This window comes from Leuciscus leuciscus, assembly GCF_965113295.1.
Source record: "Leuciscus leuciscus genome assembly, chromosome: 12".
Lineage (NCBI taxonomy): Eukaryota > Metazoa > Chordata > Actinopteri > Cypriniformes > Leuciscidae > Leuciscus > Leuciscus leuciscus.
Window position 1 is genome coordinate 39,590,147 of NC_138736.1, and position 25,632 is coordinate 39,615,778.

The 25,632-nt window shown below is 41.1% G+C and overlaps 3 protein-coding genes across 3 annotated transcripts in view; 2 read left to right on the forward strand and 1 right to left on the reverse strand.

The window, feature by feature from the left end:
• Window positions 1-2,050, reverse strand: part of LOC309510705 (dolichyl-diphosphooligosaccharide--protein glycosyltransferase subunit STT3B-like) — a gene marked incomplete at its 3' end in the record, with an annotated part of 42,204 nt that extends 40,154 nt beyond the window's left edge. Inside the window, exon 1 of the mRNA XM_082185577.1 lies at window positions 1,726-2,050. Within this exon, the coding sequence (XP_082041703.1) occupies window positions 1,726-1,952 (227 nt within the window). The 5' untranslated portion in view covers window positions 1,953-2,050. The remainder of the gene's footprint in view (window positions 1-1,725) is intronic.
• A 766-nt stretch (window positions 2,051-2,816) lies between these two features.
• Window positions 2,817-14,179, forward strand: LOC309510707 (uncharacterized protein; the record flags this gene model as incomplete). Its single annotated transcript, XM_082185579.1, has 6 exons — window positions 2,817-2,836; window positions 3,181-3,354; window positions 3,669-3,842; window positions 12,823-12,996; window positions 13,315-13,488; window positions 14,041-14,179. The coding sequence occupies 6 exons, from the start codon at window positions 2,817-2,819 to the stop codon at window positions 14,045-14,047; spliced, it is 723 nt and encodes a 240-aa protein (XP_082041705.1). The 3' UTR covers window positions 14,048-14,179.
• Window positions 14,180-18,741: 4,562 nt separating this feature from the next.
• LOC309511314 (uncharacterized protein) overlaps window positions 18,742-25,632 on the forward strand; it is an 85,701-nt gene continuing 78,810 nt past the window's right edge. The window contains exons 1-8 of the mRNA XM_082186419.1: window positions 18,742-18,878; window positions 20,361-20,432; window positions 20,775-20,891; window positions 21,238-21,354; window positions 22,312-22,371; window positions 22,456-24,249; window positions 24,423-24,596; window positions 24,916-25,089. Coding sequence (XP_082042545.1) covers window positions 20,383-20,432; window positions 20,775-20,891; window positions 21,238-21,354; window positions 22,312-22,371; window positions 22,456-24,249; window positions 24,423-24,596; window positions 24,916-25,089 — 2,486 coding nt within the window. The 5' untranslated portion in view covers window positions 18,742-18,878; window positions 20,361-20,382. The remainder of the gene's footprint in view (window positions 18,879-20,360; window positions 20,433-20,774; window positions 20,892-21,237; window positions 21,355-22,311; window positions 22,372-22,455; window positions 24,250-24,422; window positions 24,597-24,915; window positions 25,090-25,632) is intronic.

The window sequence follows — 25,632 nt, forward strand, 5'->3', positions numbered from 1 at the left end:
GTCAAATGTGCCTGGGAAAAAATATGATCAGCTCATGCTGTCTAAGTAGTCAGCTCACAGATGTTATCTATGTAGTCAGCTCACAGATACTGTCTAAGTATTCAGCTCACAGATGTTATCTATGTAGTCAGCTCACAGATGTTATCTATGTAGTCAGCTCACAGATGTTATCTATGTAGTCAGCTCACAGATGTTATCTATGTAGTCAGCTCACAGATGTTGTCTAAGTAGTCAGCTCACAGATGTTATCTATGTAGTCAGCTCACAGATACTGTCTAAGTATTCAGCTCACAGATGTTATCTATGTAGTCAGCTCACAGATACTGTCTAAGTATTCAGCTCAGATGGCGTTATCTAAGTAGTCAGCTCACAGATGCTGTCTATGTAGTCAGCTCACAGATGCTGTCTATGTAGTCAGCTCACAGATGCTGTCAAAGTATTCAGCTCAGACGGCGTTGTCTATGTAGTCAGCTCACAGATGCTGTCTAAGTAGTCAGCTCACAGATGCTGTCTATGTAGTCATCTGACAGATGCTGTCTATGTAGTCAGCTCACAGATGCTGTCTAAGTATTCAGCTCAGACGGCGTTGTCTATGTAGTCAGCTCACAGATGCTGTCTATGTAGTCAGCTCACAGATGCTGTCTAAGTATTCAGCTCACAGATGCTGTCTAAGTATTCAGCTCAGACAGCGTTGTCTATGTAGTCAGCTCACAGATGCTGTCTATGTAGTCAGCTCACAGATGTTGTCTATGTAGTCAGCTCACAGATGCTGTCTATGTAGTCAGCTCACAGATGCTGTCTAAGTATTCAGCTCAGACGGCGTTGTCTATGTAGTCAGCTCACAGATGCTGTCTATGTAGTCAGCTCACAGATGCTGTCTATGTAGTCAGCTCACAGATGCTGTCTAAATATTCAGCTCAGACGGCGTTGTCTATGTAGTCAGCTCACAGATGCTGTCTATGTAGTCAGCTCACAGATGCTGTCTAAGTAGTCAGCTCACAGATGCTGTCTATGTAGTCATCTGACAGATGCTGTCTATGTAGTCAGCTCACAGATGCTGTCTAAGTATTCAGCTCAGACGGCGTTGTCTATGTAGTCAGCTCACAGATGCTGTCTATGTAGTCAGCTCACAGATGCTGTCTAAGTATTCAGCTCAGACGGCGTTGTCTATGTAGTCAGCTCACAGATGCTGTCTTTGTAGTCAGCTCACAGATGCTGTCTAAGTATTCAGCTCACAGATGCTGTCTATGTAGTCAGCTCACAGATGCTGTCTAAGTATTCAGCTCAGACGGCGTTGTCTATGTAGTCAGCTCACAGATGCTGTCTATGTAGTCAGCTCACAGATGCTGTCTAAGTATTCAGCTCAGACGGCGTTGTCTATGTAGTCAGCTCACAGATGCTGTCTATGTAGTCAGCTCACAGATGCTGTCTAAGTAGTCAGCTCACAGATGCTGTCTATGTAGTCAGCTCACAGATGCTGTCTATGTAGTCAGCTCACAGATGCTGTCTATGTAGTCATCTGACAGATGCTGTCTAAGTAGTCAGCTCACAGATGCTGTCTATGTAGTCAGCTCACAGATGCTGTCTATGTAGTCAGCAGCTCAAAGATACAACAGCTACAACAGATCAAACACAAGATGACTTTCACAGTTATCGAGAGTTTGAAGAGTGGGTTTGAAGTAAAGAGCGCGCTAATATCTGACAGGACGGAATAAAGTTCCTCACCACGGATCAAACTCATGAATGAGGCTCTCGAAGCGGATCACGGCGAACAGTCTGGAGCTGAATCCACACACACACGCCAGGAGAAGGATGGAGAAAGACAGCAGAGACTGACATCCAGCCGATAATCCGCCTTTTCCTTCACCTCCACCACCCGCGGTCCTGGAGCGGCTGATCCCCGGCGGAGAGCCGCCGGTACCGGCTGACGATCTGCGATGAAGCTCCGTCATATTCGGGAAGGATGAGAGTCTGTTTATTCCCTGATATAAACAAATCAACGGTTCGACCGAGGGATCTCACGTCATTGTCAACCGTCGGTTCGGATCCGCGTCAGTAGCCGCGTTTCCACTGTCGGGCCAGGGCCGGGCCGTGCTAGTGCGTGCCAGGGCCAGTCGCGTTTCCACTGTCACTTCCGGGGCTTGATCGGGGCTTACTCAGGGCCAACGGCCAGGATTTCTGGCCCGTCGAATACCTTGGGCCAGAGCGGGCCAGCTCGGGCTAGAGGAGTGGTTACGAACAGAGGCGGAGTTCACCTGAGTCGGGAGACGGCAGCGCCGGATGATTCTGCCATTAAAGACTTTTAAAATAATTTAACTCGCGTTCATGTTTGAATGCCTTGTGTTTGTGATGCAAAAGACTATGCGCGCTAACCGTTACCATAGTAAACATAGTAAACGCTTGAAGATACGCATAGTAAAAAAACATACGCTTGAAGAAATCCGACCAATCATAAAGGACTTCGCTGAACTTAGTCCTAATTTGTAAGTCGCTTTGGATAAGGGCGTCTGCTAAATGACTAAATGTAACTGTAAATGTAAATAAAGGCTATCACAGTCATGTTTTTATTTTATCTGTCAGTAGCCCACGTCTCGTCTCTTTATACCGGACTATCATAAAATAAAGCAACTTTTTTTTCGGGAGCTTCCTCTGTGCAGAAACGAGGACGTTATAAAATACATCGTTGCTGAACTTGCTAAGCTAAGCATTCAGTGAACAACGCTTCAAGTTCGGGAAAAAATTAAAAAGTTGTGGGCGCAGTACAAGGCGATTAAAACGCACAATGGACAAAGCGGTGCCCAGAGAAGGAACTTTCCATGGTTCGACTTGATGGACGGTGTGCTGGGTCACCGTCCCTCTGTTAGTGGAGAGACAAGTCGGGACACTATGGCAGCCGCGGACGGTGAGTTAATACATGCTATCTTCTTAAAATCTAAGTTTTCTAACTTCCTGCCTGAATGAACATCATAATTCCCGCTGAAATGGGTGAGGTTGTATGACGTTTGATCCAGGAAGGCGTGTTAAGGGCGGGGTTTAGGGCAGCGCTGCAGGGCTAATGGCCCGGCAGTGGAAACGCAAGCCCGGTGCTTGAGGCCCGAGGCCACTGGCCCGGCTCGGCTCGCTGTTAGCCCTAGCCCGGCCCTGGCCCGACAGTGGAAACGCGGCTATTGTTCTCTACAGGTTGAGTGATTGTGGTGTTACAGATGAAGGTTGTGCTGCTCTAACTTCAGCTCTGAGATCAAACCCCTCACACCTGAGAGAACTGGATCTGACTGGAAATAAAGTAGGAGATTCTGGAGTCAAGCTGCTCTCTGATCTACTGCAGGATCCTCACTGTAAACTGGAAATACTGAGGTAAGATTTTATAAAAGTCTCACTGTCATCTGTTTTTCTCCTGTGGTGAATAATCAATGATATACAAAAATAATATATACAAAAAAGTTTACCATCAAGTAACTGAAAAGGATGTTTAATCTTCATTAGATTCTTTCCAAAGCTTCTGAAGTCATTTTCCTTTTGATAGTTTTACAAGTCAAAAACATGACTGTATGTCGTGAAGAGGTGACAACTGCTTTCATATATAAATCTGTTGAGGAGAAATTCCTATATATCATTTATATCAGTGTTTCTTGAACTGAGAGACTGAAGAGTGTCATTGTTCTCTACAGGTTGAGGAATTGTGGTGTTACAGATGAAAGTTGTGCTGCTCTGACTTCAGCTCTGAGATCAAACCCCTCACACCTGAGAAAACTGTATCTGTCAAGGAATAAAGTAGGAGATTCTGGAGTCAAGCTGCTCTCTTATCTACTGCAGGATCCTCACTGTAAACTGGAGATTCTGAGGTAAGATTGTATAAAATGTCTCATATGGTAAATAATGATTGTGTTACAGATCTGCCAGGCTCTCACACCAGCCAATCACAGTGCACTCCCTAATTCTAAATCCCCTAGTTCTAATCACACACATCTGCACCTCATAATCACCCTCATTCCTGTGTCATGACAGAATACTGGAAACAATTGCAGGTGAACAATATTTATTGGAACTCAAACACAGAATAAGACAATTCAGGAATGAAAGTTCCTCTCAGGGTGCGGTCGCGATCTCGCGAACAGGAAACAGCTCCGGACGGTCCACACAGGGGGAAACGCTCAGACTCGGACACACAGGGACTTCGATGGTCTAGTGCTCGGTGCTGAGTGCTGGTGCTCGGTGATCTGTGCTCGGGTGCGGTGAACAACAGAGATCCACTGAAGACACGACAACCCGGAAGACGACACGAACATTCACGCAGGAACAGCAAACAACGGATGGACACTGGAATGGAGAGATGAGTGAGTATAAATAGGGAACGGTAATGTGAATCAGCTGAGGTGGGGAATGAGATGATTGCGAACAGCTGGAGCACTGAACAAACACGTGAGCGGGACAACGCCCACTCCCGCAAACTCACAGACATGTAAACAACAATGACACGAGACACAGAGGAAACAATGAATTCACAACCGTGACAGTACCCCCTCTCCTAGGAATGCCTCACGGCATTCCCAGAACTCCTTACCTGTCGATTGTAATCATCGATAAGGGAGTGATCCAGGATGTCACGAGCAGGAACCCAACTTCTCTCCTCCGGACCGTAACCTTCCCAATCCACCAAGTACTGAAATCCGCGTCCCCTCCGCCTGGAATCCAGGATACGACGAACCGAATAGGATGGTTCCCCATCTACGAGTCGCGGCGGGGGGGGAACCGGGGCTGGCGGATTAATGCGTGCAAAAAAGACGGGCTTAATTTTAGACACATGGAAAACGGGATGAATCCTCCTGTACACTGGAGGAAGATTGAGGCGGACTGTCACTGGACTAATGATCTTAGTGACAGAAAACGGGCCAATGAATTTGGGTGCCAGTTTATTGGAAACGGAGCGGAATGTCCTTAGTAGAAAGCCACACTTTGGAACCGACGACGTATACGGGAGGTCTTGACCGGTGGCGATCGGCCTTGGCCTTGGTGCGTTCCCGCACTTGGAGGAGAGTCTCTCGGGCCCTCGTCCAAGTACGGTGACACCTCTGGATGAAGGCGTGGGCGGAGGAGACCGCGACTTCGGACTCAGTACTAGGAAAAACAGGTGGTTGGTACCCTACACTACACTTAAACGGAGATAGGCCCGTGGATGACACTGGTAACGTATTGTGGGCGTACTCCACCATGGAAAGTTGTTGGCTCCAGGAGGAGGGATTCTTGGAGACCAAACATCGTAACGATCTTTCCAAATCTTGGTTGGCTCTCTCAGTTTGGCCATTGCTCTGGGGATGAAACCCAGAGGACAGACTGACCGTCGCCCCCAGTAATTTACAAAACTCTCGCCAAAATCTGGACACAAACTGGGGTCCCCTGTCAGAAACCACGTCTGTCGGGAGGCCATGTAACCGAAAGACGTGGTCAACGACTGCCACCGCTGTCTCCTTGGCTGAAGGTAATTTGGGCAAGGGAATAAAGTGGGCTGCCTTCGAGAATCGGTCCACCACGGTCAAAACTACCGTGTTACCCTGGGAGGGTGGGAGGGCGGTGATAAAATCTAGAGCGATGTGGGACCAAGGTCTCGAAGGCACCGACAGCGGTTGAAGTAACCCAGCTGGGGGTCGATTGGACGACTTACCAGTGGCACAACTAGAGCAAGCCAAAACAAAATTGTGAACATCACGAGCCATCAGGGGCCACCAGAATCGCTGCTTAACTAGAAATATGGTACGACTCACCCCTGGATGGCAAGCTAGACTGGAACTATGACCCCACTGGACGACGTCTGATCGTAATTCCTCCGGCACAAATAAGCGGTTAGGTGGGCACCGGATCGGAGGCGTTACCCCTTCTAAGGCCCTCTTGACCTTCGATTCGACCTCCCATGTGAGCGAAGAGATAATCAGGGTCTCAGGAAAAATGCGCTCAGGAGTAGCTTCGTGTTCGGGACGATCAAAAATACGCGACAAAGAATCGGGTTTGACGTTTTTGGAACCCGGACGATAGGAAAGTGTAAAATCGAAACGACCGAAAAAAAGTGCCCACCGAGCCTGCCTGGAGTTCAATCTCTTAGCGGTTCTAATGTACTCCAAATTCTTGTGATCAGTCCAGACTGTAAAGGGTACCCCTGAACCCTCTAACCAGTGACGCCATTCCTCCAAAGCTAACTTGACTGCCAACAACTCCCGGTTACCAATGTCATAATTACGTTCGGCAGGAGATAATCGATGTGACAAAAACGCGCAGGGATGCATTCTGTCGTCTGAAGGTGAACGTTGTGAAAGCACTGCACCTACCCCCACCTCCGACGCATCGACCTCTACCACAAACTGACGTGAAGCATCAGGGGCTATGAGAATAGGAGCTGAAACAAAGCGGCTCTTGAGTTTGGCAAACGCAGCCTCAGCTGCGTCTGACCACCTGAACGCAGTTTTGGGAGAGGTCAAGGCAGTCAGAGGTGCGGCTAGTTGGCTGAAATTGCGAATAAAACGCCGATAAAAGTTGGCGAATCCCAGAAACCGCTGCAGGGCCTTGCGGGAATCTGGGATTGGCCACTCTACCACAGCCTTAACTTTGTCAGGGTCCATAAGCATACCTTCAGACGACACGATGTGTCCCAGGAAAGGAACTGACTGTGCATGGAAAACGCATTTCTCCGCCTTGACAAAAAGCCCATTCTCTAGTAACCTTTGAAGCACTAGTCGTACGTGTTGCACATGTTCCTGGAGAGACGAAGAAAAAATCAATATGTCATCCAGGTAAACATATATGAATTGATCGATCATGTCTCGCAACACATCATTGACTAGTGCCTGGAAGACTGCGGGACTATTGGAAAGCCCAAAAGGCATAACCAAATATTCAAAATGCCCCCTAGGGGTGTTAAAAGCAGTCTTCCATTCGTCCCCCTCCCTGATGCGGACCAAATGATAAGCATTACGCAAGTCCAGTTTAGTGAAGAGAGACGCTCCCTGCAACCTCTCGAAGGCTGAAGACATCAACGGCAAAGGATAAGTATTCTTTACCGTGATGTTATTCAGTCCTCGGTAATCAATGCAAGGTCGCAGAGAACCATCCTTCTTCCCCACGAAAAAGAACCCCGCCCCCGCTGGAGAAGAGGAAGGGCGGATGAACCCGGTTGCTAGAGAATCAGAAATATATTTCTCCATAACCTCTCTCTCAGGAACTGAAAGTGAATAAATCTTGCCCTTAGGCGGAGACTTACCTGGCAATAAATCTATAGCACAGTCATAGGGACGATGCGGAGGGAGAGAAGCAGCTCTAGACTTACTGAACACTTCACTCAGGTCACGGTACTCCTCGGGCACGTTTGATAAATCCACTACTTCCTCCTGTAACACAGGGACAGAAACAACAGAACAAGCAGACACAAGACACGAATTGTGACACTCAGTGCTCCAAGCTGAGATGGTCCGTCTTTTCCAGTCGATACGTGGGTTGTGTAAACTGAGCCAGGGGTGTCCTAAAACTATGGGTGTGAGTTGAGAGTCCGTAATGTAAAATGATATAGTTTCAGCATGATTTCCAGAAGTGATGAGTGTAAGTTTCTCGGTGACCAAGGAGATGGTGGGTAAAGTCTGTCCATTCAGTGCGTTGACTGTGATCTTCTGGGAAAGTGTTCGAAGAGGAATCTGTAATTGTAGTGCAAACTGATGATCCAAAAAGTTACCCTCTGCCCCTGAGTCAATGAGTGCAGTGCAGTGGTGATCCAGAGTAGACCATCTCAGTCTTACCGGGAGGATGGTGGAAGTGGATGAGGTCTTTCCTGCGGAGATCCCACCCGATAGTAGCCTCAAACTTACTATCGGGCTGGGCCTTTTACTGGACAGCTATAGGCATAATGTCCGTTGCCACCACAATAGAGACAGAGGCCCTGGGAACTCCGCCTTTCTTTCTCCTCCCGGGAAAGCCGAGCTCGCCCCACCTGCATGGGCTCGGGATCGTGGGAGCCGAACGTGTCCAGGCCGCTGGACCGCTGGTTCTCATTCCGACTCTGAACTGGGTTGGTGGGTGTTCTCTGCCCAATCCTGGACAGACGGGCGTCCACTCTCAGGGCCAGGTCGATGAGTCCATTAAGAGTTGAAGGAAGGTCCAGGGCGTAGATCTCCCTCTGGACACGTTCGGCCAGCCCATGCAGGAAATGGTCCCACTGCGCCTCCTCGTTCCAGCGACACCCGGCCGCCAGGGTCTTAAACTCGATGGAGTAGTCAGATACCGATCGGTCCCCCTGGCGTAGGTCAGTCAAGACCCTGGCAGCCTCCTTCCCCTCGACGGCTCGGTCGAAGACACGTCTCATCTCCGCCGAGAGGGCTTGGAACGAGGAGCAGCACTGGTCTCGATTCTCCCACACTGCAGTTCCCCAAAGCGCCGCTCTCCCAGTCAGTAGCGTCAGAACGAAGGCTACTTTCGCCTCCTCTTTTTCAAAAGTTCTGGGCTGTAATGAGAAATGCATACTGCAACGTGTCAGAAAAGGACGGCAGAAATTCGGCTCACCAGAGTATAATTCAGGCGTGGGCAGTCTGGGTTCCGACTGGGAGAGAGGCACAGGTGGTGTGGGGGGAACTGCAAGTGCTGCTGGAGGTGCTGGCGCAGTGGGGGGTTGTAGCTGGTGAAAACGCTGGGTGAGCTCGGACACCTGTGTGACCAGAGTCTGGATAGCGCGTCCTGTCTCCCCCTGGCTGCGCTCCTGTGCATCCATCCGGCCGATGCATACTCGAATGAAATCCTCCAGTGAAGCAGATGAATCACCTGCTGCTCCCATCGTTTGGTCCATCCGTTCTGTCATGACAGAATACTGGAAACAATTGCAGGTGAACAATATTTATTGGAACTCAAACACAGAATAAGACAATTCAGGAATGAAAGTTCCTCTCAGGGTGCGGTCGCGATCTCGCGAACAGGAAACAGCTCCGGACGGTCCACACAGGGGGAAACGCTCAGACTCGGACACACAGGGACTTCGATGGTCTAGTGCTCGGTGCTGAGTGCTGGTGCTCGGTGATCTGTGCTCGGGTGCGGTGAACAACAGAGATCCACTGAAGACACGACAACCCGGAAGACGACACGAACATTCACGCAGGAACAGCAAACAACGGATGGACACTGGAATGGAGAGATGAGTGAGTATAAATAGGGAACGGTAATGTGAATCAGCTGAGGTGGGGAATGAGATGATTGCGAACAGCTGGAGCACTGAACAAACACGTGAGCGGGACAACGCCCACTCCCGCAAACTCACAGACATGTAAACAACAATGACACGAGACACAGAGGAAACAATGAATTCACAACCGTGACATCCTGCCACTATTTAGACACACACTTCACCACAGTTCATTGTACGGTCTCATTTTTATGACGAGGACTACTTAAGCTGGGCATACACTGTGCGATTTTCGTCCGATTTTGAGACGAATTCTGACTCGTGCGACTCTTTTTCGGGTCGGGCCGATTTTCAGCTTTGTCGTGCATCGTTTGTCGTGCAGTGTTCGTGCAGTGTACAGGGGGAAACGAGAGGCGATTAACCTCTCCTGACCGGCAATCGGATGGTCGGATGAATTTCTGGCATGTTAGAAATTTTGGTCGCTCCTCATGACTATATGGCACAGTTGAAGCAGAGCTACGAACCGTTTGCCCTAAACTCAGTGTTTTTTTCCTTACTGCGCCTGCGCGACAACAGAAGTTTAACCATTTCGTCTCCAGCAAAAAAAAAGAAAAAAAAAAAGAGGGAGATCTTTAAGTTCTGTTGTTCAAACAAGCTAAAAATGACGGTTGCTTACCCCCAGTTCATATTGCAAAATTTGTTAACCATTACCCACGTTTTCCACCTGCGATGTACACTTTTGCCTCTTTTATTAATTTGTTAAACAATGTTTTTGAAATAAAGTTGTTTTTAATTTTCATTGATGAATTATTGCAGTGTTCAGACATATTATAGACTATTAATAATTAATTATATGCCTATAATTCATTGTAATCGACCTAAATGTTTTAGACAATTTTCAATAAGGAAGAGTAAGCTTCTATGTAATATTTTATTATCCTCACTGAAATTATTGCGTGGCAATTTAATTATAATAGCCTATCAATTTTATAATAAAAGTAGCCTAGGCCTTCCCTAATAATAATAATAATAATAATAATAATACAATAATACTAATAATAATTTAGTACATAACTTGGAAATGCTAAATCATCTTGATATTGTTAGCTGATGCTTGTTTTGACAATATCTCTGGATACATGATATCGTCTATAGGCGCAACCCAACACAAGGGTTTATCGTGCTGATTCGTGCATATTTCACACGTATAGTGTGAGCAGTGAAGTCGCAGCTCCACGTTCAGACAGTATAGTGTGAGCACATAAATCCTGAGCTTTGGCTTTACATTGCATGCGATCTACTCGTTCAGTGTGAGTAGGTACGTTGCTGAAATCACACAGACATCGCACAGTGTATGCCCGCCTTTACCCTACCTTAGCTCAGTTGTTGTCTCAATAAACTCCCTAATAACTTCAGTCTCCTTCTCTTGAGTCTGCTTCCGTAACAGATTGCCACACAAAAAATCTACTGTGAAATTAGTAATGGGAATGTTGCTTTTATTTTCATTAGATTCTTTCCAATGTGTCTGACATCATTTTACAATATTAATGATTAACCCTCTGGAGTCTGAGCGTTTTTTTGGGCCCTGGGGGTGTTCTGACATGCCCTGACATTTGTGCTTTTTTCAGTTGCTTATAAACATATTAATGGCAAAGGTGTAAATTCACTCTATATAGCACAAACAGGACTACAATAATATGTGAGCCACATGTATGTACATGTTTTCATTTTTGAGAGAATAATGTTTATGCGTGGTTATCGAAAAAACTAAAAATTAAAATTTTTGAAATAAGGCCACAAAACACATACTAAATATGTGGCAATAAGACTTTTGACTTATGGATGTCGTCGCCTATAGTTTTTTCTTCAAAATTATGTGAAAATAGTCTTGCTTTATCGTTCACATAAAACCATACATTGATTTAAATTGATGTAAAACAGGTTTTGCTTGGAAAGCCAATATGCGAGGGGGCGTGAACGAGGAGTGGTTTACACCTTAGAATACACCCACTCTGCATAATGATGAGCCATTCACTCAGGTGTGACACTGACTGAGCCACAATGAAAGGACAAAATATATATTTAGAAGAAGACTTATATTGACCATTTAAGATTTTGCTTACATCTATCTTGTAAATATGTTTTGCTATTTTATTAAAATGGTTACAATTACAACAATAATTACAATTTCAACAATATTTCAAGTGTACTCTTTCTTTGTAAAAAAAAATGATTATAGGCCCTACATTTTATCTATGTATTCATTAGTTTGAATATAACCAACATTGGAACAGCTAACATCTTAGTTGATGACTTTATTTTTGACAAAAATCGTATTTTATATATAGAAATGGCTAAACAAAAGCTTATTTGATGTGGCAGTATATTCTACAGTAAAAACTGTACCCAAATCTACTAAACAAAATGTTGTCTTTCATATTTCGTCTGACTGTAACGTTGTTTTCATGAAATATTAGGGCATATTGTTAATTTGCAGTTTAATACGTTGCTTATACAAATAGCCTACATTTTATTTCAACATTCAGTCGATGTTTACTTATCTCAGTATAGCAATACAGTTTGCTAAAACATCATCATTCATTCACACACGCGATTTAAATTTAAACTGTCTTTGCCAGCTGTGGTAAACAGCGCGCATTCATGCCGTTTATTCATTCATAAACAGAAACCCACGTGAAGAAATTCACGTGAGAAGGAAAAAACTAACTTGTATTCCTCAGCTCGCTCCTCGATATACCCGCACTTCTGAGGGACATTTTCGATTAGTATTATTCCTCACAGCGCTGCAAGACGGTGTAAACAATGATCTAAATAAACGTGTGTGTTTTCTCGAGCTGATGGGGGCGTTCACAGGATTGCCTCAGCCATTTGCGTTTGAATAGCGCGCGCTCTCCGTGGGCGGGGCCGATTATAACGTAATGAGATGAGATGAGCTCGACTGGAATCGCTCTCTTTTAATACAGATTTCACAAGATGAGAATAATTGTTTTTTTATATAAATGACTTAATTTAAAAGAAGAGAATTCAAGCTTCATGCCTGTCTGTCTGTATGTCTGTTTGACTGAGTATTCGCTGAGTTATTGTTAATTTTCGGACGCGTTTCAGAATGGACTACACTGGCAGAGAGAAGGCAGAACTCGCTTCGTGTTTATTTTTCTTTATTTGGCAAAAAGCACAACACTTTGTTTTTATTGTGAGTATACACAAAAATAATACACATTTAACAGAATCGATTGATGTATGAAACTCCTATGGAAAATCAAAGTCAACAGAGTATTTATGAGTTTCTTTTACACTAATAAAAAAAAAGCGAGCTGGTATCGCCGGCGATACCGTAGACCTCAGGGGGTTAAACATGATTGGATGATGTAAAGATGTGACAACCGTGTTCATATACAGATATGTTGATGATTTTGGGTACTTGCATAAAAAATAAATAAAAAAAGTGGACACTGTTAAATAAAGTGTTATCGAATATTCTTGCAATTTATATCAAATGGAAACTAACCCGCTCAAGCAGTTTGTAGAAGCGGGTCTGAGCCTTAGACTGGACCTGTTAATGGTGCTGTGGATTAAGTCTCTGATTGTGAAGTTCCTGCTTATCTGAGCTGTAGATCCTGAACTGAGAGACTGAAGAGGGTCATTGTTCTCAACAGGTTGATTGGTTGTGGTGTTACAGATAAAGGTTGTGCTGCTCTGACTTCAGCGCTGAGATCAAACCCCTCACACCTGAGAAAACTGAGTCTGTCAAGGAATAAAATAGGAGATTCTGGAGTCAAGCAGCTTTCTGATCTACTGCAGGATCCTCGCTGTAAACTGGAGAATCTGTGGTAAGATTTTATAAAACTCTCAACGTCGTCTGTATTTCTCCTGTGGTGAATAATCAATGATATACAAAAATAATATATACAAAAAGTTTACCATCAAGTAACTGAAAAGGATGTTTAATCTTCAGTGGATTCTTTCCAAAGCTTCTGAGGTCATTTTACTTTTGATAGTTTTACAAGTCAAAAACATGATTGGATGTCCTGAAGAGGTGACAAGTTCTTTCATTTATAAATCTGTTGAGGAGAAATTCATATATATCATATCATTTGTATCAGTGTTTCCTAAACTGAGAGACTGAAGAGCGTCATTGTTCTCTACAGGTTGAGTGATTGTGGTGTTACAGATGAAGGTTGTGCTGCTCTGACTTCAGCTCTGAGATCAAACCCCTCACACCTGAGAAAACTGGATCTGTCATGGAATAATCTAATAGACTCAGATGTAAAGCCGCTCTCTGATCTGATGGTGGATCCACATTATAAACTGAAGAAGCTTTGGTGAGTAGTGATAATTAAAACTGTTCATATTTTAATTGAAAGTTAATTTAGTTTCTTCTTAATTTTCTTTCCTTGTGATGGTGAATTACTCACTATAAACATGTTTAATAAGAGTTTGATTAGTTAATTTATTTTTATAATAGTTTATAGCAACAATTAAATATCTTCAAGTTTCTTTTTATTTCAAACAATTCAATATTTTGCTTTCATCACTGTTTTTGAATCCCTAAATTATGTATTTTGAGAGAATGTCAATTGCAATAAAATATAATGGTAAATATTTATCACTATAGTTTCTTTATCATAAATAAACCTGACCCAGTGTCACAGAAAGAGGACAGTCATACAGGGTTATAGTTAAGGGTGAAGGGTCATCATTCATGGTGACTTAGAAGCAAAATCAAAATCTGAATGTTTAAAAACAGCTTTAACAATCGTACAGTATTATATTATAATCTCTCACTTTATCATCTCAGTAGTTTCTTTTAGTTGTTCTAAAGTTGATAATGCAATAATGTTGCACACATTTGACTGTCTGTGTTTCACTTACAGGTTCTAGATGTTAGTCTGACCTTCTCTGGATCAGCTGATGGACAATAAAGAGCCTCTACAGACACAATCACATTCAACAGAATCAACAGACACAAACCCACAGTGATCATCACACACACATGTGTTTGTGTAACTTCACAGAGTGATCCAATCCTTCATCCAAAGTCAAACAAGGAAATCTTCAACCAAATGAACTTCAACCAAATGAACTACTTCATTATCATTAGCAGAGTTATTGCTCAGTGAACAAAACAACATGCTTCAGATTATTGATAAACGCAGTTATTCACAACCTAACCATAAGCTCCTCTGCACAATGGTAACGAATGGAAACTTTAACATAATAGAAACTCTTTCAAATGTCAAACATAACTGAACATTAAACATTAACAGATGTTTCCCTGTACTCAAAAACACATGAAATAACACTTAATTTCAAGATTTACTCTCCATTTCCAGCCATATGCAAAGCATGCTGGGAACAAACAATGGTGTCTCTAAATAAAACCACATAATTGAGCTAATTCTCCAAAAATAAATAGGTAGCCCTTTTTCCTTAAATTTATCAGGCTTATCAGTTCCTCAATTCAAGCCTCAAAATTGTGTATGTTTCCTTAACTAGTTTCCATGAGATTAAATAATGATCTGAGATGTCATCGCTCTGCTGCAGAATTTCAACGGCATCAACATTGATTCCATGTGACAATATTAGATCTAAAGTATGATTACGACAATAAGTAGGTCCTGACACGTGTTGTCTAACTCCAATAGAGTTTAGAATATCTGTAAATGCTAATCCCAATTCGTCTTTTTCATTATCTACATGGATATTAAAATCACCAACAATTAGGACTTTATCTGCAGTCAGTACTAACTCTGATAGAAAATCAGCAAATTCTTTGATAAAATCAGTATGGTGCCCTGGTGTCCTGTATACAGTAGCCAGCACAAATGTTAAATGGGATTTATCACTTACGCTAGATAACGTTACAGAAAATACCATCACTTCAAAAGAATTATATTTGAAACTAGACTTCTGAGTAATACTGAAGATATTGCTATAAATGGAATATAAATCATCCAAGTGAGGATGCTGCACACTGGTGGTGGTTGAGGAGAGATCCCCTGATATGATTGTAAAGCGCTTTAGGTGTACAGTAGTACATATGAAAGTGTTATATAAATGCCTCATTTATTCAAATGCCTCATTTATTCACTGATGATGCGCTTTGTTGACAAATGCCAGAAATAAAGTCAAACTGGTTAGTAATAAGTGAAGCTGGTAATGGTGTTTGTGGAGTTGTTTAATCCTCTTCTGCTGAGATCTGGAGAGATTTAATGTCTTCTTTTCTCTTCAGTTGATTTCATCTAAGGCTGTGACTGGAAGTCAGTTGTAGTTCTTGTGTTTCATCTCTTTTAGTTTTCACTGTTCTCTTTTTTCCTTCAGTGATTCTGTTTAACAGGCTTGTTGAGGCTAAGATCACTCTAATATACACAGATTTTATGGCCTAAATAAGGACCAGTTCTGATTAATTTGCTTGTGGCATTGCTAGGGCCTACTTGTGGTCCAGATCTGGCAAACAGGAACGGAGTGTCAAAGTGCTTCATTACATGTGTTACGAGGGTCAGATCATCACTCCACGAGTGTCAGATTTGGGCATAATGGGCCGACTGGGCTTTTGCTATATACCACTTTTTATTAGAACAGTAACAACAGAATCGCTTTTCAAAGCAAAACTTAAAACCTATGTCTCTCTTGTTTATGACTCCTGAGTCTAAATGGAGCTGATTTAAGCATCTAAATACGTGCTTTTTCTTGAATGGCGGATGTACAGCATGCTGTTGAATGTTTATCTGTTTTGGTCTTTTATCAGAACCTTTTATTTAATGTTGTTCAGCACAATGGTGGACAAGGATATATCCTTCCATATCCAGATCTAGTTATCTATGATCAGATCTTTTTTGCATAAAAGTGCTTTAATAACAGAATAACAGAAAGAAACAAACAGAAGAGCATCTTCTGAATAATTTGTGAAAACTGCAAAATAATCATTCCTATTGTTCTGCAAATCTTTTTGAAAGTTGTTTTCTCTGACTATCGAACACATGCTGTATTCATATGAGCTGAGAGAAATCTTCCAACCTAAACATCATGTTGCACAGTCCAATTAACACACACTCACACTCAAGACTCGTTTATTTCTTATATTGCACATTTAACAACTCATTATCCAGAGGCACATTTATGCATGTATCAGACACTTTAATCAGAAAGACTTACACTGCATTCAATCTATACATCTGATCCATGACTTTGGGTTTGCTCACACCATGATGATGATTATCCAGGTTACAGGATACCTGTGTCACTATAGTGTTCCTGTAGCTCAGCTAATCATGATGCAGCATAATAAAGTAGTACTAAACATTTTTTTTTTTTTTTTTTTTTTTGCGAATGCCATTTCTGGGGATTTTTCAAAAGTGGCTGGCTAACAGGTTAATGATGTTTCAGTGGAATTTTCTACCAGGAACATAGATGGGGTTTGTGTGTCCATGTTATTATAACAATGTGCTCTTAATGTACTGAGAGCAAATAAATAGCTTTGATTTTTAATATTGAAAAATATATATTTAGATTTTCAGCTGTATTTCACTGTCCTATATGCTCAGAGTTTGTTTGTTGATTTCCTCATGTGTTTCTCCAAACCCAGACTCCATTATAACGGTAAGAACAAGCGTCACTATCACACACTGACCGCAGGACTCTCTCTCTTTCTCTCCAGTTCATCATTGGCCTGTTCCTGCAATCTTGAGCTCTCAAACAGAGTTGAAGCTGCTGAAAAATATCTGAGTGAAACATAATATTTCTTTAATGCTGGACTGGCTGTTAGCTCCAGTGTTTCTGTCCTCCACTGTGTGTTTTAATGCTGATGTGTTTTGTTGTAGAACAGCGCCACCATGTGTCATCAGCTGACTACTGCGGCTCTGAACTTCTCTGATGCTGATAGTGATGTTGGGATGTTTTCTCTTTCTGTAGATGATGTTTTGTCCCGGGGCTCGATATGCCTGGATGACATGGTTCAGGGGGACACTATCGCTCGACTGCACTGTCTCTATGTCGTGTTCAGAACACCTCACAGTTTCACATGAGAAAAGAGCAGATATTACACACTTTACACACACTGTAAAAAATTTGCTGTTGTTATGCAGCTGTTTGCCAGTAACTTACTGTAGATTTAATTTTTTGTTATTTACTGGCAACAGTTTGTTCAAAGTTAAATGAACATTAAACATTAACAAGTCTTTGTCTTTACAGAATAAAATTATAAAATAACAATCTAATGCAAAGCATTCTGGGAACCAGAAATCTTCATCAACCTTTTTCTGTTTTTTTCCTTCAGATTTTGGTTCCCAGAATGCTTTGCATGAGGCTGTTATTTTAGTTTTATTCTGTAAAGATAAAGACTTGTTAATGTTTAATGTTCATTTAATTTTGAACAAATTGTTGCCAGTAAATAACATCAATTTAAATCTACAGTAAGTTACTGGCAAGTAGCTGCCAGTAATACTGTAATTTCTACAGATTTTTCTAACAGTGCAAATATTCTCACATATCTTACAATCCTATGTGATAAATATTAGATATGTTAGATAAACTATTTTCTTGAGCTAGTATGAAAACTATATCCAGTGATTAAAAAATACTTCTACACAAATGTGTGTATTTTTCATCTGCAGATGTTTCCAGTAAAGAAGAGCAGAAAAGGGCTCCGCTAATATTTTCTCCAGGATCTGAGCAGCTTTGACACTAGATGATGAATCCATCACCATCTGAGACCGATATGAGCTAAAACCTGCTGTACCAAATCTAAATGAAAGCATGCGTGTATTTTGCACAGTTCTGATCTCAGACCTGAAGACTGTTTAACAGTAATCTAGCGCCATCTTTACCCATGAAGCTCTTTAGGGATCAGATGCTGGACTACAGTATTACTGCTTCATGTCCACAAACACACTGGATTCATCATCAGAACCACAAGATGGAAAACATTTAAATGTATTCATACATTATACTTTATACTCTTGATGTACATCTAACATGCAGCACCTATTTTGGTTTAAAAAAATAAAAATGTGAAAAGTTATAGAAAATATTAATTGTGGCAAGTGTCACAAGTTCATATATAAGAACGATTGATCCTCAAATCACCATCTTTATCTGTGATCAAATCACTACAGTAAGTCCGTTCCTTATTTTAACCATACATTTTTTGGGGAATAATTGTATTTTAAATTTCACATTGAATAAGAAAATAGCATTAGATCTGTACATAGAAAATGCTGAAAATAAAATATGAATTTTCTAATTTTGGTTTGATGTTTTGCACTTTTACTAAACATTTAAAAATGCACATTTAAAAAAAAAAGTTTACATATAAACATGTCAAAGTTTTCTTGGGCCGAATTATACATAATATTTCTCCTGTACTTTGGAATGTAAACTAGAGTCATGTCTGTGAGTCACACAGAGAGGAGATACAAGAGCTGAATTTAAGACAGATATTGCAGAGCTCCTGTCCCAGCATGTTGAGGGCGCGGTTGTTCCCCTCTTGCTCCCTTTAAAATTCAAGCCGTTCTCACTCTCAAAGCGTCCGAATGAAAGTGACAGTATTTCCAAATTTTTACAGACTCGGAATTAATATGATTTGAATCGGGGAAGAAAAGAGCATTAAAGTGTCTAATAGTGATCAGTCGCTTATGCAGGGATTTACATGATCTTGATGGAAAGTCAGGAACTTTTTGAGATTCTGTGTCTATAACCTTAGATTATGATTAAGGTAAGTCTTCAGGTGAGACGCATGAAGTGACTTCTGCATTACCTGAAGTAACCAGAAATACTTAAAGTAACATACGTAAAGTTCATAACATACTATGAAGTTCTTGATCTTGTTATTCATATCCTTACTGTCTTTGTTGGACATATAGTTTGATTATAATTGTCTGTGTAAACTAATGTCCAGTATAAAGAGTTCTGTTACAACCTGCCTCAATACCAGAATAACATCAGATGAGGAGGGGTTTCTAGAAATAGCAAACATGGACATGTGGAAGAAATTTAATATGTTCTATATGTTTGCATTTTCTTATATTCATAGAATCTTAGAAATATGATGATAATCAGATGAGTGTAGTGTTAGTACATATTCTTATTAATATATGTATGTGTACAGTATGTCCTTGTATATGACCGGACAAAAGTTAATGTGACTGAATGTATGACCGAGACAGAGAGTCTCCATTCAAGGGTGTAATATGATTAAGTATAATAGACAAATTTAAACAACATGTTAGTTATGGCTAAGATGTATCTTGATGTAGCCTCGGGAAAACAACCTTGGGGGAGGAACAACTATAAAGAATGAAGGATACCCCCCACTCGTTTTCACACTCTGCAGGCACTTTGTAATGACTGTATGACTGTTGACCTTTCCTTGCAAGGGAATAAATAATTGTTAAAGACAATTGATACCTGTTTGTCTCTTATTCAGTGATGTAAAATTGTTTGCCACTACAGACATCAGATTACATTGTTTGAATTTATTCTGTGAATGATTTAAGCAGTTTAATTACACATTTAAAGAAAATGTAAACAAATAGGAAACCTTTTTGAAAATTAAATAAGTTTTAAAACAACAAATTGAACAAATTGAACAAATCTTGCATGCTTTAGCCACTTTAACAGTTTGTGAGCTTATAACTCCATTTATTGCAGCATTTCTGGCTTCAGTAGAAGTACATTGTCCGGTCAGCCATGATATTTCTATTGTTTATAGACATATAATGATGCTAAAATGTTAACATGGATGGGGGGAAGTGACATTTGCTAATTGAAATTCAGCACAAACAATCTTTGGAAAGGATTAAACTAGTGAATCTGCAAGTTTTGTCATTTTAACATTCATTTACATGATCCCTAAATCAGAAGTATAATGCTCTTTTTTTAATTAATTTGTTATTTTATTTTCCTGCAAATTCTTCATGTTTTTTTTTTTTTTTTTACCAGGTTGTTAGTTTTATACTAATACACAGGATGTAATACTTTATATGTATATAAGAAGTGTTTATCAAATTCTTGCAAGTCCCATTGTAACATTTTAACATCATTCATGAGAGAAAATAACGGTGTTATTTATATATTTCTTCATAACAAACATAATCAAGATGGTTTAAAAAATAACGTTGGAAAGTTGCAAATAATTTTGTAATGTATTGTATTTGAGTGTGTGTGAATGAGTGTTTCTGATCTCTTACTCGAGCAGCTCCATGAAGACTGAATGAATCATGGACGACACACACACATTCAGACATGGAGATTCTTCTCCAGGATTCAGGTACTTCAATCTTCATATGATCTTAATGTTACAGAAGACTCATTTTCTGCACATAACAGGGTGTTGTGTGTGTTTGCCAGGGTTGGTATAGTGATCTGTTGTCTCTATCATATTCTGGTGCCGGGATATACAGTAGTTGGAGCCACTCAGGGTCTGTCCACACTGTCCAAAGACACACAGATACAGTAGACAGCTAGATGATATATGACATTATCCTTGGACAGTGTCTTCACTCTTCAACACACTGTCTTAATAGACAATCTTCTCATGTGGGATTTATTTACATGTTAAATCAGCCAAGTTGATTCTTGTCTTTATTCTGTTATCTCTGTTCTATTAAAGTCAGTTTAAAGGTGAAAGATCAATCTCACCGGAGTCCAGCTGTGTGTCCATGAAGAGTGACACGTCTATGGATCAGCCAATGAAATTTGAGGAAAAACACACATCAACTGATCTGAGGTACAACATTTTTGTTTAGACAAACAGAGAGACCACAGACACACACAAATAATGCATGCATGGCATCATTTGGCAAATATCCACTTATTATCAAAACTAACACTATTATAAAGCGCTGCAATAGCAGGAGTCGAGCAAAGGATCAGGTCTCCTCTCATAGCTGATAATCTGGACCAGAACAATACTGACAAACTAAACACAACTACATCACTTATTGGGAAACACAAACACAACAACAGATTAAAAAGCAATGGTAAAAGATAGGTGAATGGATTGATTCTCTATGTGAGGTTTATCTACATGTACTGTAATATAATTAAGAATTCTTGTTTCTATTCTATTGAAGTCTAAACCACAGGGAGAAATCAAACTCACCGGAGTCCAGCTGTGTGTCCATGAAGAGTGACGCATCTATGACAGAGCCAATGAAATTTGAGGGAAAACACACATCAACTGATCTGAGGTACAACATTTCATAGATAGATAGATCTTCTTGAGTTACATGCATGCACACTTTGGAAAAAGAAATTTTTTTGGCTCTCAGACAGGTTTGTTCCATGCATTTATTTTAATAGAGGAAAACAAGATACATTTATTGAATTGAACCAAATATAGGCCCTCAAAAAAGAATACATCAAAAGAAAATTTTGCTAAGAACTTAAATCTAAAAGGATATATTTAAAACTTATTGAGTTACAGACATGTACACTTTGGAACAATACACATGACAGTTTCTTCAGAGTCACATTTTTAAACTGTCACTGTTTGGCATATAATGCAACAAACACAGGTGTAATTTGCGAGTTGGACATGTGCCCACCACTTTTTGCCAGGGTCGATATTGTCCCCACCACTCTTTGCCAGGGTCGATATTGTCCCCACCACTTTTTGAAACATCTTGCAGCACGGATGTACCTGATACAAATGAAACATCTCCAGTTGACTAACAAGAGTATTCATTCATTAGTTTGTGTTAATTTCATTCTGGTGCTGGAATGTGGTGTTTTTTAACTCATGCTGAGTGTGTGTGCCGCTGTTATCAGTGTCAGAACGATCTCTTGTGTCTTCACACAGACAACAGACGAACACTTCAGTTAAATGATTAAAACATTAAATACAGACAGGGCCATTTCTGACCAATTTATTAATTCCCCCTCACAACTTAAATACTCAACTTAAATGTTTCTGATCATCGTCTTTCTAATAACATTTTAAAAATTATTTATTTTTTATACTAATATTCAGCTGCAAAATATACTTGTGCTAAAATACAGTGTTATGTTAAAGTGTTAACAGGAGCGTTGAGGCGCTCATTGGCGCCTCTCTATCTGGCTCTATATGAATACTATATGAATTATTGTCTCTGTTTTCTCGACTCTGTTGTATTGTCTCTGTTCTGTCCGTCTTTGTCCATAATTAGTGAACAGTCTATGGACACTCGAGGAACATTTAGGGGAAGACACATGCCATCTAATCTGAGGTACAATATTTCTGTCATAAAGATATTTTACTATCACTTTTACTTCTTCAATTTATGTTGTAATCTAAAAATGTATTCTTTCAGTCGTGATTCTCAACTGGTCCAAAGCAGATTCAAATCAAATCTGCTGAAGAAGTTTCAGTGTCTGTATGAAGGAACAGCAAAGCAGGGAAACCCAACACTCCTGAACGAGATCTACACAGAGCTCTACATCACAGAGAGTGAAAGTGGAGAGATCAATAATGAGCATGAGGTGAGACAGATTGAGACACAATCCAGGAGAGCAGAAACAGAGGACACATCGATCAAATGCAATGACATCTTTAGACCTTTACCTGGACAAGACAAACCCATCAGAACTGTGCTGACAAAGGGAGTCGCTGGCATTGGAAAAACAGTCTCTGTGCAGAAGTTCATTGTGGACTGGGCTGAAGGGAAGGAGAATCAGGACGTCCAGCTCATATTTCCACTTCCTTTCAGAGAGATCAACTTGATGAAGGACAAAACACTCAGACTTTCAGATCTTCTTTGTGTGTTTTTCCCTGAAACAAAAGAAATGGAAATATCCAGTGATGAATATAAAGTGTTGTTCATCTTTGATGGTCTGGATGAGTGTCGCCTGTGTCTGAACTTTAAGAACGAAGTGAAACTGTGTAATATATCTGAATCAGCCTCAGTGGACGAGCTGCTGATGAACCTCATTGAGGGGAATCTGCTTCCCTCTGCTCTCATCTGGATCACCTCCAGACCAGCAGCAGCGGATCTCGTCCCCTCTGAGTGTGTCCATCGAGTGACTGAGGTACGAGGCTTCAATGAGCCACAGAAGGAGGAATACTTCAGGAAGAGAATCAGTGATCAGAGTCTGGCCAATACAATCATCACACACCTGAAGTCATCGAGGAGCCTCCACATCATGTGCCACATCCCAGTGTTCTGCTGGATCTCAGCCACTGTTCTAGAGGAGATGTTGAGTCAAGCAGAGAGAGGAGAGATTCCCAAGACTCTCACTCAGATGTACACACACTTCCTGATCATTCAGACCAACATCAAACATGAGAAGGACTATGAGAAGAAAGTGAAAGATGAAGACATGATTCTCAAATTGGGGAAACTGGCTTATCGGCAGCTTGTGAAAGGCAACCTGATCTTCTATGAGGAAGACCTGAGAGAGTGTGGCATTGATGTGACAGAAGCATCAGTGTACTCAGGATTGTGCACTCAGATCTTCAGAGAGGAGTTGGGCTTGTATCAGGGGAAAGTCTTCTGCTTTGTTCATCTGAGCATCCAGGAACATCTAGCAGCTCTATATGCACAAATTTACTTTATATATAAGAACAGAAATGTGTTTGACAAAACTAAACAAAGTTTATTTTCTAAAATCTTAAACCAGAAGAAATATCCTTCATTATCTGAGCTGCATCAGAGAGCTGTGGATGAGGCTTTACAGAGTAAGAATGGACATCTGGACCTTTTCCTGCGTTTCCTTCTGGGTCTCTCATTGAAGTCCAATCATACTCTCTTACGAGAACTACTGACACAGACTGGAAGATGCTCCTACAACAAAGAGAGAACAGTTCAGTACATCAGACAGAAGATCAGGAAGAATCACTCTCCAGAGAGATCCATCAATCTGTTCCACTGTCTGAATGAACTGGGTGATGATTCTCTGATGCAGGAGATCCAAGATTATCTGAAATCTGGAGAAATAGGAAGAACTAAACTCTCCTCTTCACAGTGGTCAGCTCTGGCTTATGTGTTGCTGACATCAGAGCAGAAGATGGATGTTTTTAATCTAAAACTGTTTATTGGAGCACTAAATACAGCAGATGAAGCTCTTCAGAAGCTGATGCCGGTGGTTAAAGAATCCAGATCAGTTCAGTAAGTCACTCTGACAACAATCATTACACTGATAAAACATGGTCATATTTATGATTTTAGCATGTGCTTTTGTACCTAAGGAATACTGTAAAAGGAGAAATGTATTTATATCATATCATTTATATCAGTGTTTCCTGAACTGAGAGACTGAAGAGTGTCATTGTTCTCTACAGGTTGTGGGATTGTGGTGTTACAGATGAAGGTTGTGCTGCTCTGACTTCAGCTCTGAGATCAAACCCCTCACACCTGAGAGAACTGGATCTGTCATGGAATAAAGTAGGAGATTCAGGAGTCAAGCAGCTTTCTGATCTACTGCAGGATCCTCACTGTAAACTGGAGAAACTGTGGTAAGATTTTATAAAAGTCTCAACGTCATCTGTTTTTCTGCTGTTGTGAATAATCAATGATATACAAAAATAATATATACTAAAAAGTTTACCATCAAGTATCTGAAAAGGATGTTTAATCTTCAGTGGATTCTTTCCAAAGCTTCTGAGGTCATTTTACTTTTGATAGTTTTACAAGTCAAAAACATGATTGTATGTCGTGAAGAGGTGACAACTTCTTTCAAATATAAATCGGTTGAGGAGAAATTCATATACATCATATAATTTATGTCAGTATTTCCTGAACTGAGAGACTGAAGAGTGTCATTGTTCTCTACAGGTTGAGGGATTGTGGTGTTACAGATGAAGGTTGTGCTGCTCTGACTTCAGCTCTGAGATCAAACCCCTCACACCTGAGAGAAGTGAATCTGTCATTGAATAAATTAGGAGATTCTGGAGTCGAGCAGCTTTCTGATCTACTGCAGGATCCTCACTGTAAACTGGAGATACTGAGGTAAGATTGTATAAAATGTCTCGTATGGTAAATAATGATTGTGTTACAGATATGCCAGGCTCTCACACCAGCGAGTCACAGCACACTCCCTCACCTGAGTTCTAATCACACACACCTGCACCTCATCATCACCCTCATCACTGCCAGTATTTAGACACACACTTCACCACAGTTCAATGTCCGGTCTCGTTTGTATGAAGAGGACTACTTACCCTGCCTTAGCGACTACTACCTGATATCTCCAGCGACCCTTCTCCAGTCTCGTCTCCATTCTCCTCTGTGTCTCCAAGTCTAGTGTTGCTCAGAGTTCCAGCCTTCACTGCATCATCTACCAGTCATCACACCCGTCAGAAGAAACATACTATTCACTGCCAGCATCCTGCTCTCCAAAGTCTCATTGCACTTTCCACTTACCTGCTTTCAGTTCATCCGCTCAGTTGTTGTCTCAATAAACTCCCTATTAACTTCAGTCTCCTTCTCTTGAGTCTGCTTCTGTAACAGATTGCCAAACAAAAAAATCTACTGTGAAATTACTAATGGGAA